Source organism: Podarcis bocagei (genome assembly GCF_964188305.1).
Source record: "Podarcis bocagei genome assembly, chromosome: 11".
NCBI classification, from domain to species: Eukaryota; Metazoa; Chordata; class Lepidosauria; order Squamata; family Lacertidae; genus Podarcis; species Podarcis bocagei.
The window spans coordinates 7,488,760-7,506,088 of NC_138136.1; the positions used below are offsets into that span (position 1 = coordinate 7,488,760).

The window sequence follows — 17,329 nt, forward strand, 5'->3', positions numbered from 1 at the left end:
GGAAATTCATTTCTAATCCTTGCTTTACCTTCATTTTGCAGTTGTCCAGCACATCAAGCGACACAATATTGTCCTCAAAAGGGAACTGGGAGAAGGAGCCTTTGGGAAAGTCTTCTTGGCCGAATGTTATAATCTGTGTCATGAGCAGGAAAAGATCTTGGTTGCAGTGAAGGTAAAATGAACCATCTTTGTTGTGGATGTAACGGTTGATGTTTGTTGCCATTGAATTGTCTCCAGCTATAAATGGGTGAGGCACCTGTGGCCCTCCAGATGTTATTGGACTCCATCTCTCATTGGCCCAAGCCAGCATGGCCAACGGTCAAGGATAATGGGAGTTGTAGTTTAGCAACATCCATAGAGTCACATGCTTCTACCTGCCCTGCATTGTTGAAAGTAGGCTGCTATTAACATCTTGCAAATGTTAATAGGAAGTCAGGAGATTCCTGTGAAAATGCCTAGAAGTAGGTTGTGGCCTACCTGAAAGCCATACCCTTTTGAAGGAGAACCTTGTCATAATCTCGATCTCACATTCCAGTTGCGTTTATTCAGCAGGGAAGAAAAAGCACTCTGCAGATGTTTGAAGATGCACTCTCTCTTGCTTCACGTGCTCGAGAGTTGAGCCCTAGTACAGTACTGCAAACATGTTCCATGGCTGAACATTAGAGATAAAGTGCTCCTTGCTGTGGCTCTCATCCCTAAATGGTTTCTTACAGCATGGGGGATAATTTAATTAGATCTACATTTTTAAGCAAACTTGTGCATGTGAGGCCACCTATGCACTTAGTTTGTGTGTCAACCAGTACAGTGGTACTTCGGGTTAAGTACTTAATTCGTTCCGGAGGTCCGTTCTTAACCTAAAACTGTTCTTAACCTGAAGCACCACTTTAGCTAATGGGGCCTCCTGCTGCCACCGCGTCGCCAAAGCTCGATTTCTGTTCTCATCCTGACCTGAAGCAAAGTTCTTAACCCGAGGTAATATTTCTGGGTTAGCAGAGTCTGTAACCTGAAGCGTATGTAACCCAAGGTACCACTGTACTATGTGCCTGGAGAAAAGTACTAGCATTCCAAGAATTATGCTTTTTCTTCAAGTCTTCATTATGTGTTTTTTTAAATATATGAATTGGTCAGCCAAGGGGGACACATAATTGTTTTTTAAGAATGCTTATTATTTATTCTTTTCTGAATTGTAAACAATGTGATATCACTTCCTGTCTCTTTAAGACAATAGAATCTTGATAAATTATGTGATAAGCCTGTTTACTTTTCAGGAGTGGTAGAGGATTACATCTGTTGGCCTACTCCTCCCTTCTGTGTGTTCAGATGCAGAAGGTGTGCCCATTGTGGTTACAAATCAATGCACAAAGGCTCTGTGAGATCATTGGCCCAGCATTTTTGCAGAGTTCTCAATTGCATGGAAGCATCTACTTTGCTTCCAGTTGTACACATACCACATAGGACTTTGTCCACACTGGTGAACACACAGAAGATATGGGCAGGACCAGAGGATGCAGTCTTACTCTCCACCATCACTTTTCACATATTGAGTGAATGCAATTTGCAAGTGTGAGCAGGACTGCAGTTGCAAGTTGACAGATCTGGAACTCTGACTTTGTAGTTAATGCTTAGCTCTTACTCAAAGTAGCTTTGTAGTTGACAATATTGTTGTCACCTTGATGCAGAGAGAAAACATAAGAGCACAAATAATGCAAAAAGATTTTTTCTCTCTCTCTCTCTTACACACCCACACACCAATATCTATATTCACCTGGGAGTGAGCCCCACTGAAAACAGTGGAACTTATTTCTGTATAAATACATATAGGATTGTGCTGGAATCTTAGGGGATGTTATATGCACACATCCTTCAATTCTCCTTGTGGAATATACACTTTGTGACTAATATGTCCATTTCAGAAAGATTTTAGACAGAGGAGAATCTGAGCAAGTTGCCCCAGAAGGCCAAATAATCTCACTTAATGTTCAAGTATTGTCACATTTGCTATTCATTCATTGGATCTTTGACATGCCTCCTTGCTGGTTGCTGGGCAACCCAGAACAGCATTGTGTATACATGTTAGGGAATGGCAGCCGCTGTTTCCTGTGAGAAGACAAAATCTCAAAAGGTAGCATTTTCAGGGTGTGTGGAAGAGAGGATGGCAAATATTCTAATCTTGTATGAAATAATAGCTTTAGAAGAAAGGGTATTCATAAAAAATGATTTGATATAAAAAGCGGAAAACACATACAGAGGGAAGCTCTGCTTTGCCCTTTAAAAAAAACAACTTGACTCAGGTTTATTTTTACTTTCAGTTTGTTTGGACAGAGTTTGATTTGTGTGTGGCCATTCTGGAGCCAGCTTCTGTGCAGAAAGATTTAGCTGAGATTTGAGTAACACACAGTGCTGCTATAAGCCCTCTAAAAGTAAGCAGATGGAGAGGCCATGAACAAACTCATAACAATGTGAAAACAGCAGACAAGATAAGACAGAATTTGTTGTTCTCCACAGAATAGAATTCTGATTGCAAAAGTGTGGCTTTTGTCTTTGCTGCAGGATATTCCTGTTACACTTTTTTGGGATTGTTTCATTAGGGTGGTGTAGAAAAGACTTCAAGAAAAGAAAAGGCGCTAGAGGAGGAATTAAAAAAAAGTACTGTAGCTTAATGGAAGGGAACGCGAGTGGCGCTGTGGGTTAAACCACAGAGCCTAGGACTTCCTGATCAGAAGGTCGGCGGTTCGAATCCCCGTGACGGGGTGAGCTCCCGTTGCTCGGTCCCTGCTTCTGCCAATCTAGAAGTTCGAAAGCACCTCAAAGTGCAAGTAGATAAATAGGTACCGCAATGGCAGGAAGGTAAACTGCGTTTCCGTGTGCTGCTCTGGTTCGCCAGAAGCAGCTTAGTCATGCTGGCCACATGACCTGTACACCGTCTCCCTCGGCCAATAAGCGAGATGAGCGCCGCAACCCCAGAGTCGTCCACGACTGGACCTAACGGTCAGGGGTCCCTTTACCTTTACCTTAATGGAAAAGCGAAGGCTGTTAAAGCCACAGAGAGCAAAATGGTAGAAGGCTTAGGGACTTCTCTATAGTTCAGCACACAGATAAAGAACATGCATGGCAGGGGTGTGTGCTTGTTGATGGTTCTACCCCTAACCTTCATGAGAACATCGGAAGAGATCCTGCACATGCATGTGTGGACATAAGAACATAGGAAGAGCCTGCTGGACCATGCCAGCAGCCCAACCAGAGACTTGTGGGTAATCTGCAAGCAGCACCGTCTCCCCTCCTGTGGTTTCCAGCAACTGGTATGCAGAAGTATTAGTGCCTCTGACCATGAAGGCAGACCAGAGCCATCATGAATGGTAGTCAGTGATGCCCTCTCTTTGGGTTTTCTAATGAGCACATATAGATGAGAGGTAGGCCCTGCCGCTGAGATGCTCCCACCCTGCGCATTCATTTTCCCTGAACTGAATTACTGAAAAGGACTGCAGTTGGGGTGGGAAAGAGCGACAAGCAGAATTTTGATTAAGGGAGTTTCTGCTGTTCTGAAAGGACTAGATTGGGGACACAAAGATGTTCCAAAAGCAATCATTCTCAAGCATCAACAATCTATCTGGGCTTAGAGACAGTGTGCATTTGGCTGTTTTGACGGACAGTGTACAGTTACCACGGCAACAGCTCCATCACGGAAAACAGCTGCTACTCCTCAGAGATGAAAAACATGAGTTCACCATTCCACCTTCCCCAACTAAGGCTGCATTCAGACAGCACTTCGTTCCATCTTCCTGGTGTTCCCTCCCCTGATGGTTTTTGCCTTTCATGTGATCGTTCACACACAGTAAAATCCCCATCTTGGAAGGCTAGCCAAATGTAGTCAGAGTTCTAGTACTCATTTCTATGTTGTTTCCAGAAAAAAATCCTCTTGCAGCCCTGGAAACCTATAATATTGGAAAGGTTTTATTCACATAATGAAATTCTGCATGGAAGTTTGGCATACCGTGCCGTGAATCATGGGGGAATGGAAGCACCCAAGCCTGGAAAGGGAAGGCGAGTGTGACATATCCAATGACATTTGTTGTTGTGTCACACCACACCCACTAGTGCGAACGAAATTTAACATGACGTGGTGGTATATCAAGCAAAAAGCCAAATTAAGGAACATTGAAAATTTGGACAGAAGTCCTAGTACCTGTAAAACTCATGCAATAAACCCCATGTTTGAATGCAACCTAAATGTGTTTGGATTTGAGGATTTATAGCATGTTCCCTCTTTCTCTCTCGCTTACAAACACACACACACACACACACACACACACACGCATACACTCTTCATTTTTTCCTCCCAAATTGGTAATTTCATTTTCATTCTGTGAGAGATTTTCAGACCACCGGGGATTTTTTACAGCGTGAATACAGCTATATCTGGTACATAGCTTTGACATAGCTGTTCCTTGCAAAATAGTTCCGTTTGGCAACACAGACTGAGCCAAGAGGCTTGATACTTGGGTGCAATGTTTCTGAGGAGGAAAGGTCACCATGTTGTTGAATGTAGTAGATAGGTAGCCGTGTTGGTCTGCCATAGTCAAAATAAAAAAATTCCTTCCAGTAGCACCTTAAAGACCAACTAAGTTAGTTCTTGGTATGAGCTTTCGTGTGCATGCACACTTCTTCAGATACACGAAAGCTCATACCAAGAACTAACTTAGTTGGTCTTTAAGGTGCTACTGGAAGGAATTTTTTCATGTTGTTGAATGTAACAGTATGTAAAAATGGAAAAAAATATGTATCGCCCAAGAAGAGAACTTGAAAGACAACTTGCCACCATGTAAGTACCTGGTGACTTAGGCTCCCGGGTGACCTATGGCATAAGAAATTGCAGAAGGAAATAGTGCAACACACAACACTCTTGACGGCGTGATTCCTCCCAAAACAAAAAAAGGAGTTGCCAAGTTTCTGAAAAGTGTGTGATGTACCGGTATTTCTCTTAACTTTGTTTGACTCTTTCCTCACAGGCACTAAAAGATGCTAGCGATAATGCCCGCAAAGACTTCCACCGGGAGGCAGAACTATTAACTAACTTACAGCATGAACACATTGTGAAGTTTTATGGGGTATGTGTGGAAGGAGATCCCCTCATCATGGTCTTTGAATACATGAAGCATGGAGATCTTAACAAGTTCCTCAGGTAAATTCATAAAGAAACATCTGCTAATTATGTACAATGGTGGAAATAGCTTTCAGAGAAATAACGTTGGGCTAGTCTGTTGCAGCAAACAACAACAACAACAACAACAACAACAACATAGCACCTTAAAGACTAATACATGCATTACAACACAAGTTTTTGTGGACTAGAGTCCATCAGGTATCCAACAGTGTTGGCCAATAATGAGAATATAGCCCAGATATTTCATAACTTGCATTTTGATGGGTTTTGGTTTTGTTTATTATGTGCCACCAAAAGTCATGGCTCAAGTTACTATTTCAGTGGGTCTACGCTGAGTAAGACTTAGTCACATACAACCCTTAGCTTCCAATCCTATACATTTTTACCTGGGAGTAAGTCCCATTTAACACCATGGGGCTTACTCACACACGTTATAAAATGGCACACATCTCAGGCTAGGGCTGGGAGAAGCTGTGCACAAAAGGTAGGATTTAGACCCAGGAATGGGGAACATAGGACTCATGAAAATTCTGCAAACCATGGGAAAGAGAAGAAGTATACCAAAAAAACCCTGAAACTATCCAATCGACTTGATGTCTACTTTCCTAAAGTGCTGTGAGAGATCATAGGAACTGAGCCATATGAAAACATTTAAGAACAGGGCACATTCTCAAAATCTGGCTCTGTCCTCCAATCCTGTGTTCCAAAACTATCCAGCCTGAGCTTATAGGATCATCTATGAGTGTATTCCATGGACCACATGATCTGGCACAATTATTGGGCTCCTGGAGATGCCTTTTGGATGCCAAACTTTATTCTGGAATTAGGTCTTCTGTTAGGAAGGGTATTTTGGCAGTCATATTACCTAAAGACCACACATCAACAGCAAATATTCCTCAAGATACCATTTTGAACAGAGAAATCATTTTCACTAGCTAATATTCTAATGGCGCAGCCCTACCCATGCCTACTCAGAAGTAAGCCCTGTTGAATTTCATCAAGCTTATTTCCTGGGTAAGTGGAGTTAAAATTGCAGCCTAAATTAGGGATTGTCCTCACTTCCACTTGGCTTGTTCCTAGAAAGCGTGAGTCCAAACAGTTTTGCCTTTGCCACACAACTTTGCCCCAGAAAACACTCTCTTTAGCACTAAAATCCAGAGAAAACATGATTGACATTTGCTCTGATTCAGCGATAAACAGCAGGTTTTCCTGGGGGCAAGTAGTGCGGCAAGTGGCAATGTGGACGAGCCCTTAGCTTTGTCCATTTAATTTCAGCTTCATTATCTGTGCAGGTGGTTGTCTGCTTTTTGTTCTTGTACTTGCATATAAATGCATTAGCGTCAAGAGGCATTCAACCACCATTGAAAAATTTAGGAGGCTGAAACTCTAGTGCATGTTTCTGCACACGAGTAACATTTCTTAAAGGCATCCAGTGTATCTAACCCATCCTCCTAGCTTGACACTTTATTAGTATGATAGAGGGAGAAGTGCCGTTTAAGGAGGAAAGAGAAGAGATAAGGCCTTGTTGATATCTTGCATCCAAGCATCCCCAGAAAGCTAGAGCAGGCCTTGTGTTCATGTGACCTGCGATTACGTCAACAGAAATCAGATTCCCAGATGACATCTAAGTCTATGGGTGTACTGTTTGTACCGCATGAAGGGACTGCATAGTTTAGTGAATGTACATAGGTTGAGTAGCAGAACTTGCTGCTGTGATCCTGTTTCTTCCCCTTCGTAAGTCCATTGTATACACAACTGGCATCTAATGGATGCTTATACCTTTAAAGCATATTTGACGCACCTTGTTTCCCTCAAAGCATTCAGGGCCCTATAGTTTACCACTCACAGAGCTACAATTCCCAGCAGCCCTCAACAAACTGCAGTGCCAAGACTGCTTAGAGGGCAAGAAGGTGCTTTGAATGTGCCTTAAAGGCATGATGTGTTTCACAGCAGGTCCTTCTTTAGCTAACAGAGTTCTTGATGTGAGATACCATTAGCATTCCCATACTGCTTTGCTTTGGAGAGAGGAAGGCCGCCTAAATTGCAGTCACTGGGATACAGGCAGCCTGTGTTTAACAGCGCAGCCATTTCATCCCCAAAAGGCATGTGCCATTTCCACAGGGAGAATACCTTACTGGCAGCCTGGCCTGACACATGTTTACTTGGAAGTAAATCCCACTGTAGGCTTTACTCCCAAACAAATGTGGGGAGAGAGATCCATGCTATTAATAGACCGATAGTGCCAGCTGATGTGGCCTGGATGAGCAGCACAAGGCAGCTTCCCACAATTGAATGCAAACATTAAAAATTCATAATAATGGCACCCGTTTAATAGCATTTGAAGCACTTATTCATTTACATTTGTCTCTTGAGTTTTGACTTGGGATTATACCACAGCAACACATGGTCTTTCTTTTGCACTCTTTCTCTCTGCCTCCAGTTGTTAGTTATTTCTCAGGTTTAGAATGCTGAATTGCTCTTGAACTTGCGCTTAAGTCTGGCTTTCTTCTGCCATTTGACGCAGCTTAATAAAAGGCTGCTTGCTGATCGTGAGGCAAAGGAACCTTTATTTCTTACCCTGCAGCGCCCCCCATGGCCGCCAGGAAAAAGTAAACTCTCTACGTCCTTCACAGTGCTGGCTTCCTGCAGTACAGGGCCAAACTGCAGGCCAGGATCTGAAGGTCAAGAAGCCTTCTTGTGGGTAGCATTTAGGCTTAGGAAACCTAAACAACAAAATGAAATGTGGCAGCCACACACAGCTGTGTGTCTGTTATAGATATAAATTGGACAAAAATGAAAAAGAAGAACCATTTTTCTTTTTCTTTTTAAAAATCAAATTTATGTGGAAATAATTCTAATGGATGATAGTCAAATATTATTAACAAAGACTAACTACGTATGATATGTGCCGTGACTGCAGAAGGATTGCTGCTTCACAGTTTGTTTTTCTGCCAATGTTAAAAGCTGCCCACACAGTTTTGAGGAGGAGGAGTTGAATACATGAAAAAGGTGTCCTGTTTAAAGAAATCAGCCCTGGGTGCTCACTGGAAGGACAGATCCTGAAGCTGAGGCTCCAATACTTTGGCCACCTCATGAGAAGAGAAGACTCCCTGGAAAAGACCCTGATGTTGGGAAAGATGGAGGGCACAAGGAGAAGGGGGCGTCTGAGGACGAGATGGTTGGATAGTGTTCTCGAAGCTACTAACATGAGTTTGACCAAATTGCGGGAGGTAGTGGAACAGGAGTGCCTGGCGTGCTCTGGTCCATGGGGTCACGAAGAGTCGGACACGACTAAACGACTAAACAACAAAGGACAGGGGACACTTGAAAAAAGGACAATCACGTTTTTCTAGGGATGGGTGACAGCCCTACATTTCAGCCACCATGTACATACAACTGTATGCACTTAATATGGGAGTTAGGAATTAAAAAGGGACCTATATCAGATCTGCGGTGTAATCGTAAGGCTTGTGTGAGTTTTCTCACATGAAATGCTGCTGTAGTTAATTTGCGACATTCCAGTCTGTGAAATAACAGTGCAGCTGTTTATCTCTTTAGGATCTGAGTGCCCAGCGACACAACCTTCACATTCTCATGTGAGGGCCACTTGAAAGCATGCGCTGGTCTCCTCAAATCCATGGCAAGCCAGCCTTGTGCTTCTACCACCTGCAACAAGGATTTTGCTGTTGCTTCCCTCAAAATCTCCTTGCTCATTTTCAAACTCAGCTTTTATTTTATTTTCAAAATATCTCCAATGATCATGGAAGAAAGCTTTTAAACGTGAATAAAGCAATCTGCTCTACAGCTCAGCAAGCAAAATGATACAGTAATAAAAGGCGGGATTTTGACAGTACAAGTCATCGTGTCCCACCCTTTGGGTTTCTGCTTTGGCCTTTATCATCTTTCTTTTTGTTTTCCACTCTTTTTCATCCTCTTCTACTCCAGTTCCTTATTTGTTTATTCATGTGTTTGTTTAAAAACCCATGTCGTTCTACAGACACAAAAACCAGAAGTGAATGTATGCGAATTTGCATAATTGGAAGACTTCATTCCAGTCACTGCCTCTGTATTTTTTGCTCTCTGTTTTGAGCATTTATGACAGATTGTTAAACTCTCCCCCCAGATATGTATCCTCAGATATGTATCCTGTGTTCTAAGGGCTGAAGGCTGACATTTGCCTTCATGTCAGATTGCACAAGTCCGAAGTGAGAAGGGACTAGGATGGGTACGTTCTGTTAGAATTCCTGCTCCATGATTGCAGTCATGGGATTTTTTCGTCTATCACATAATGGTGTATGTTTTGACTCCACAAAGTGGGAAGTGATGGAGACAGGATGTTTGTATTACTGTGTTCTGTGAGGTGGGACTATTGTCCTTTGTTCTTTCTCTTTGCTGTCTGGTGCTAGAGAGAGCGAGAGCCATGTTCCAGTGCTCCGTGTGTGTTTATAGGTAAATAAAGTAGATTAGCCAAAATGCTGAGTTGTTGAGGTCTGTTACACAAGCTGCGAAGACTCTGCGGATCCCTAAGTGTGCCAGTGTCTGTTGGCATCGGTCTCTGTGATGTTCGGGCTGAAGAAAGCTTTTGAAGCTCCCGAAAAATCGACCAGGAGGGAGAGAACATGCCAGTTGGGCATGGGTCTCTGCCAGGGTCCTACTCGAGTGTAGGATGAGTTCCTGACAGATTCCATCCCAATCTTTCTTTGTAACTTTTGTCTTGGGTCTTATGAAGGACAGAAGAGGAGCAAAGTTATCCAGCCCATCCCTCCCAGTCACCAGTGCAATAACTATTCTGCAAGACGATAACTCAGAACCAGCAGGAACACTCACCTAGCGCCATTTGCGTTGTCACTGGTGTAAAACCATTCTGCTTCTGATGTTCTCACAGAGATTGTTCCACAGTTTGTAGTGAGGATTATGAGCAGTAGACTATTTCACCAGAAACGAAGCTTGTGTTTCAAAGTCTCTCTCTGGGACTAATGAAAGAATGCACCCCACCAATTTGTATTGGAATGTATGCTGTAATCTATGCCCGCTGTCCTATGGCTGGCAGAGGGATGTGTAATGAGCAAAACAAGACAGTTCACGTATATGAATGTTTTGTCTCTTAATAACTTGAGCAGCACCCTTCTTCTTTATTTTTCTTTGGTTATTAAGAGTCCATTTCCAGAGCTTAAATGGCATCACCTGCTATAGAGCTTCGGAGGGTACTACTGAGCATTGAGTACAATAGTTTCATATTATATTTGGCTTTCCTCCATGGAGCCCAAGGCAGAATATGTAGGGTTTCTATGTGTTCTGCTAAGTCTTGGCAGAGACCAGCAAGTCCCTTTTCATTTGTAGAGACAAGGGCTCACCCACACTCACCCTTTGCCCCTCACTTTCTAGGCATGTCTTCACACTTTCCCAGCCATGTCCAAGTGCTTTGTTTTTTTGCCCTGCCTCTTTCCCCAGGAAAACCTGCTCTTTACTGCTGAATCGGAGCAAACAGCAATTCAGGCTTTCCTCAGATTGCTGTTTGCTCCAGTTTAGCGGTAAAGAGCAGGTTTTTGCAGGGAAAGTCCCAGCGCGGCTTGGACAGGAACCTGGAAAGCCAGGACCTGTGCCTAGACATGTAAGTGTGAATGAGCCTGAGGTCTGTTAATCCAGGTCTTGATGTTTTCATGCATCATACAACTGAGATTCTTAACCTGGAAAAGGACTGTTGTTATGGGATAAACTCAATAAGCACTTTGCTTGCTCTTCAAAACAGATGGTCATTAAAGAGATTGGGGTGCATGGATCTTCATCTCCCCTATGGTTCTTCCATTGTGTGTGCATGTTTTAAACTTAAAGGAAATGAATAAATGGATCTGCTTACACTCTCCTGTGTTCCATACAGGGCACATGGACCTGATGCAGCTCTGATGGCTGAAGGGAGTCATCTAACTGAGCTAACCCAGTCACAGATGTTACATATTGCCCAGCAGATTGCAGCTGGCATGGTTTACTTGGCATCACAGCATTTTGTGCATCGTGACCTTGCCACTCGGAATTGCCTGGTTGGTGAAAACTTACTGGTGAAGATAGGAGATTTTGGAATGTCAAGAGACGTGTATAGCACAGATTACTACAGGGTAAGTGATTTGTCGTTTTTAATAACTTTGGCTTCAGTCTGCCATCTTGTTGCAGCAATTGAAGCCAGTATTTGTGCTGTTATTTTTAGAGGTTGTGTCATTTTATGGACCTTACTGATTATTTTACTTAATTTTGTTCTAAACTGCCATGTGGCTTGTGCAAAGAGTGATACAGAAACCATTATTAATCTACAAGCAGAAAATGTTAGTAGAGTTGAGTTTAAAGTGTCAAGGATGGACACTTTAGGAAATATATGCTGCTGAGTGCTCCAGTGGGTATAGTATTTGACTTTTATCTGGGAGACCTGGATTAAAATCCCTACCCGGTCATAAATCAATTGAGGGCCAGAGGGCAATTCATTAACTGTTAGACTGATCTTTCACTCTGTAAAACTGAAATATTATACATCTTGTATAATATACACTTTATGGCTGCCACTTTCATACTTGGGGCCAGTTGCACCAGCAGGAGCACAACAGGGCTTTCCCCGCTCCTTTGCTCAGGCCCCACAAAGCTTGCCCAGGGGGTCAGGAGAATCTCAGATTGGCACACCAAGGGGGGGGGGAGATGGGAGTTGGTTCCTTTGTTCCATAATAGTGCAATGTTAAATTCACCCTTTGGCTTTTAAAATAAATAAACCGAGACCATTTTCAGCTGTGATTTCTAGCTATGTATGATATCCAAAAATGCAATTCTGTAGTCACAGAGAATGCTGACCACCAGATGTTGGGAAGAAATAGTTGGCTCCACATATTGCCGGCTTGTCTTGCTTTATGAATTTCCTTGAGCCGCCTGGCTGGCCAAAGTCTCAGACTAGCATTCTGCTGGAAAATGCCTTCTGCATTTTTTTCATGAATATTCTGTATCCATTAATGAGAAAAGAAATGGCATTCCAAAATTTTCAAAGGGGAAAGGAAAATTAAGTAAAATTCTCGTGGGTGAGATGCAAGATTTTTGTTGCACTTACTTCTGAGATGAGCCGAGGTTCTTGTGAGTGTCCTTTCTTTCATTCTACAATTCATCTCTCCCGTGATCTGCCTCCTTCAGTCTTCCCAAGCGCCTGCCCTGAAAACCCCAGGATGTCATTGCTGGACTCTTTCTGAGCAGGGTAACCCAGGGAGGCTGCCTACCCTGCTCCTGGCAGATGTTCATTTGTGAAAAGAGTAATCTTTTTACTTATAAAGAAATCAGTGTGGTTTTATTTAATTTTTTAGGTAAAAGGGAGCACCTTCTTAAAAAAACAAAATCAGTGAGTGTGCCCAGGCTGTCAGTGGCCAGCCTCCCCAGTGTCCCACCCTTCAATTAAAGCCCAGGGGGAGACATTCCTCCCCTGAGACTTAAGATCAGGAAACACCACACTCACTGAAATTATAAAGAAGTTCTAAAGCTCCCTGAGGAATGAGGCAGGTAAAGGGAAGCCTCTTTTTCAGAAGAAAACTTTTGAGAAACAGCTTTTGGCACATTATTTTCTCAGTGAAGATACTGACCTACTGAATTCTTATTCTGATCCAACATGCTAGCTGTGAGTTGATAAATATTAAAAATGAAATAACTGTTTGGCTAATCTTTTCTTCTATTCCTGCTCACGAGTAGCTTACAAGTTTCTTCTGAGACCTGAGAGCTCGCTTGACATGAATAAGGAAAAAGCATTTCTCAATGAATGTCGACTGGTCAGTTTGATCTGCCACATCATTTCAATGATAACACAACCACCATATCTGTTCTTAAGCCTGAGAGAGACCAGATCTTACTGGAAAGAAAATACAGTGGACGCTCGGGTTGCGGACGTGATCTCTGCGGGAAGCACGTTCACAACCCGCAGCGTCCGCAACCCGCAGCACCAGCAACCCGCAGCACCACGTCTGCGCAAGTGCGGGTCCTGATTCGGTGCTTCTGCACATGTGCAAAATGCGATTTAGCGCTTCTGTGCATGCGCAAGCACCGAAACCTGGAAGTAACCCATTCTGGTACTTCCAGATTCGGCGCTGTGCGCATCCTGAAATCGCGCAACCCAAAGTGTCTGTAACCTGAGGTAGGACTGTATCAGATAAAAATCGTGCATCACAACATTAATGGGTTGCATGTTGCTGCCATCTCACAATGCCTACCTTCCGATGGTGACATAACCATGTTCCCATGCATTTGTGTTTGATTTGTGAACTCCCTGCAGAGCAACAAACGTTCAGTCATTGCTTATGGATCAATTTGTTGATCAACATACAAAGGACTTCACAAAAGATAAAAGCTTCAGTGCTAAACTGATTATTTATTGCTGTCTTTGTTGCTAACTTCTTTTAATGAGGCAAGTGGCTGTGGTTATTGTAAAGCAACAAGTCATGGGCTAACAGCATTTGGTTTTAAATAAAGAGTCGTGCTCTTTAGCCACCTCATTCTTCGCTTAGTGGCCTGGCTCTGTGAGAGGACAGAACCGATTCTGAGCAGTTCTGTTGTCTGCAGACATCCTGCTTCAAAAGTGAATTGTTACATATGGCTTAGTGGCAAGGCAGAGGAAACTGCACCACCACACAAGGACAGTATTTATTTTCATACAACTGTTTTAATTAAGAGCCGAAAAAGAACACTCTTATTTTGGTTTGCATTGTCTGTTGCTTCCTCCAGTGATCCATACTTTGCAATTAGTGAACATCTGAACTAGATTTCTGTCACATGTTGTCTTCCCAAGCTTTAGCCTTCCAAGCTAGTACATTGTTACACTACGAAAATGACATCACGTCACACGAGCGAACATGACTTTCACGTGCAGTTTTAAGACCTTGGGGCAGGAAAGGGTTGCCACTGGCTAATTTGCATCCGCAAAATTTCAGCACTTTTTACACTTTAAGAGACAATAATGCCTCAAGGGCAGTAGCTTCAAAATAAGTCTGTCTGGCAAGTTAGGTTACATCTGCACCATACATTAAAAAAACACCCCCTCTTATTCTACTTTAACAGTCATAGCTTCTCCCAGAGAATCCTGTGGAAGGTGGTTTGCTAAGAGTGCTGGGAATTGTACCTATACTTTTAACAAACTACAGTTCCCAGGATTCTTTGGGAGAAGCTATGACTGTTAAAGTGGCACAGGAGTGCTTTAAATGTATGGTGTGGGTGTCAGCTTAGAGGAAGAGAAATCACAGAGCCAGGGTCGTCTTAAGCATATCTGGCGCCGTGGTGCAAAGATCCCTCCGGCGCCCCCCCCCTTCCCAGAGTTGCCTGCACCGAGTGAGCGAGGGCGTGTGCACCACTCCTGCAGAGTGTCGGCTCGGTTTTTCCCCTTTTAGCTTTCTGGCACCCTTCAGAATTCGGCGCCTGCAGGCTAAAAGGGAAAACACCGAGCCGACGCTCGGCGGGAGCAGCACATGCACCCTCGCTCACTCAGCGCGCTTGTTCGGTGTTCCCCGGACTCTTGCCTAGCACCCTCCAGAATTTGGTGCTTGCTTTCTATCATGGAAAAATATCCTCCCATAACAGGGTTTTCAAACTCTCTTCTGGGAAATCCTGGAACTCCTCAATGGAAAAAAATAAATCAGTAGTGGCAGACCAGCTTCCCCCAAAGCCAGCTTGCCAGTCACTTCTTGTCTTCCCCAGCAGTGGGGAATGCACAAATGAATGCACAAGACTGTTTTGGGCACATTCTAAGGTATGTTTTCAACCCACATGGGACAATGGTGATGCGCCTTAGAGAGCCCTAGGACATGCCCCAGAATCCTTTGCAACACGGAAGGGGCTCCATTATAAACATAAAATGGAGTTTATAACTCCACTATAAACATTTCTTAAAGTTATATACTGCCTTTCATCTGAGGATCACAAGGCAGTTTACAATACAAAAAACACAAAAATACATAAAATAGTGACAAAGAAAGACAATACCCCCACATACACGCAGTTTAAAAGGCTATAAATATTTTTATTTAAGCATCCTCAGTGGGCAAAGCAATATAGGAAGGGTTCCTTGATGTCAGAAAGCCTTAAAATCAGAATCTTAGGTTGTTTGTAGTTTATAGTGCCCACTGTGGAAGTAGGAGAGAAAAGAGAGAAGCAACACAGAACTAGATGGGTAAAATACTACTACTTTATTTGTCATAATTCAAATTAATTTTGCCTAAAAAGGAAGGGCCTTGGCCTTCATCTGCCCAGTTGCTGAGAGGTGGCTTCTGCACCAGCCTAGCCTGGCTGCTAGGTAAACTTTGAAAGAACAGTAGCAGACAGAGGTCCAACTCAGGCGAGTCTCTATGCCCTTAGCCATTCTTCTGGGGTTTGGTTAAGCCTTCTTTCAGATGCTAGATTGGTCCGGTGTACCCAAAGCTCCCAGGACCTCTTAGCTAGCCCTCCTTTATTGCATACTGTCCAAAGTTGCTCCACCCTAAGGCCCTAGTCCCCTTCTAAAGCAGAAGTGGGACCGTGACCTCCTAACATTTCCCTGAACCAACATGGGAGGAAATGATTGTCTTGATAAAGACAAATAGTGATAATGATCCTATCCTGGACATGGACAGGACACTTGCGGTACTGAGGCTAACGACATGTCCTATTGATCCCCATCCATTATGATTGATGAAATCAAGTAGGAGGGGATTGACTAGGAGTGGTAAATGCCACACCACTTGAGGGAGTTATGTCCACCACCTTGAAAGAGGTGGTAGTACAACCCCTCCTGAAGAGGACCAAGAGGTTTTAGGAAACATTCACCCAGTTTCTAGTATTCCCTTCATGGGCAAGATGATGGAGAGGGTGGTGGCCAGCGAGTGGCAGGTGTGTCTGGAGGAAGCGAATTATCCAGACCTCTGGTTTTAGATCTAGTTTTAGCACCAAGACAGTCTCTGTCACCTTGACCAAGCTATGCGAGAGGAACAGAGTGTGATCCTGTTGTTTCTCCTTAATCTCTTTAATCTCTCAGTGGTTTTTGACACCGTTGATCAAGGTTTCTGGAACAACAAAGTGGGGGGGGGGGGAGTCGGAGCCATTGTATTACAATGGTTCTGTTCTTGCCTGCAGGGCATTTAGGCCATGGGGTCTCCCAGGGGTCTATTCTGTCTCTCATGCTTTTCAACATCTATATGAAACCATTGGGAGTTGTCATCCAGGGATTTGGAGCATGGTGTCTTCGGCATGCTGATAATATGCAGCTTTATCTCACCGTTCCGTTTATACCAGAAGAGGCTGTGAAAAATTTGGATCAGTGCCTAGAAGCAGTGATGGGCTGGATGGCGGCCAGTAATCTGAAGCTGAATCCTGATAAATCCAAGTGCTGTGGGTGGGTGGTTCTCAAATCCTGGAATTAGGTGAGTGATCTGCAGGGTGAGTTGCACTCCCCGTGAAGACACACTCATGGTCTGGGAGTGCACCTTGATTCAGATCGGTCACCGGAATTCCAAGTGGCCTCGGTAGATGGAGTTGATTTGTTTTTCGTTGGACAGTCATAGCTGTTTCTGAGCCAGAATAGCCTGACTGCAGTAGGCCATGCTCTAGTGAACTTGCATTTGGGCTCCACACATACGCTCTATGTGGGGCTGCGCTCAAAGACAGCCTGGAAGCTGCAGCTGGTGTGGCAGACCAATTGGACCATGTGTCACTGGTCCTGAAAAAAACTATACTGGCTGCCAGTGAACTACTAGGCCCAGTTCCAAGTACAAGGCCCTAAACAGTGTGGGAGCGAAAACATCACCTCCTGCAATATCAACCACCAAAGGCCATATAAACAGCAGGGGTGGCCCCAGCAGGCTGCCTAACTGGTGCTGACTTTCCAGCAGTGGTTCATCTCCACCCCTGTTCCTGCCTTTTAGTGGCATTTTAGGGTCACTTCCAGATTCTGTGCCATGTGTTATCATTTGGATGTGCATAAATCGGTTGTTGCCTGTATTTAGGCAGAATTTTAAAGCACGCCTGCTTACCCAGATATCTGAAGTCTCTTGCATCCTTGAAATTAATTAGCTGGGAAGATATTTGAAGGTTTTGCTTTGTAAAAATATTTGTATTCTTTTTACTCTTTGCGTTGTTGTTTGGGAGGAAGGTTGGGTAAAAGTATGATCAAAGCAAGACATTGATCAACTGCAA

General features: G+C 43.6%; 1 protein-coding gene across 8 annotated transcripts in view; it reads left to right on the top strand.

Annotated features, from left to right (window-relative positions):
• NTRK2 (neurotrophic receptor tyrosine kinase 2) overlaps positions 1-17,329 on the top strand; it is a 170,175-nt gene that overhangs the window by 136,031 nt on the left and 16,815 nt on the right. For all 8 annotated transcript variants that reach the window (XM_081213621.1, XM_081213623.1, XM_081213622.1 and 5 more), the window contains 3 exons: positions 42-172; positions 5,007-5,179; positions 11,040-11,274. In XM_081213621.1, coding sequence (XP_081069747.1) covers positions 42-172; positions 5,007-5,179; positions 11,040-11,274 — 539 coding nt within the window. The remainder of the gene's footprint in view (positions 1-41; positions 173-5,006; positions 5,180-11,039; positions 11,275-17,329) is intronic.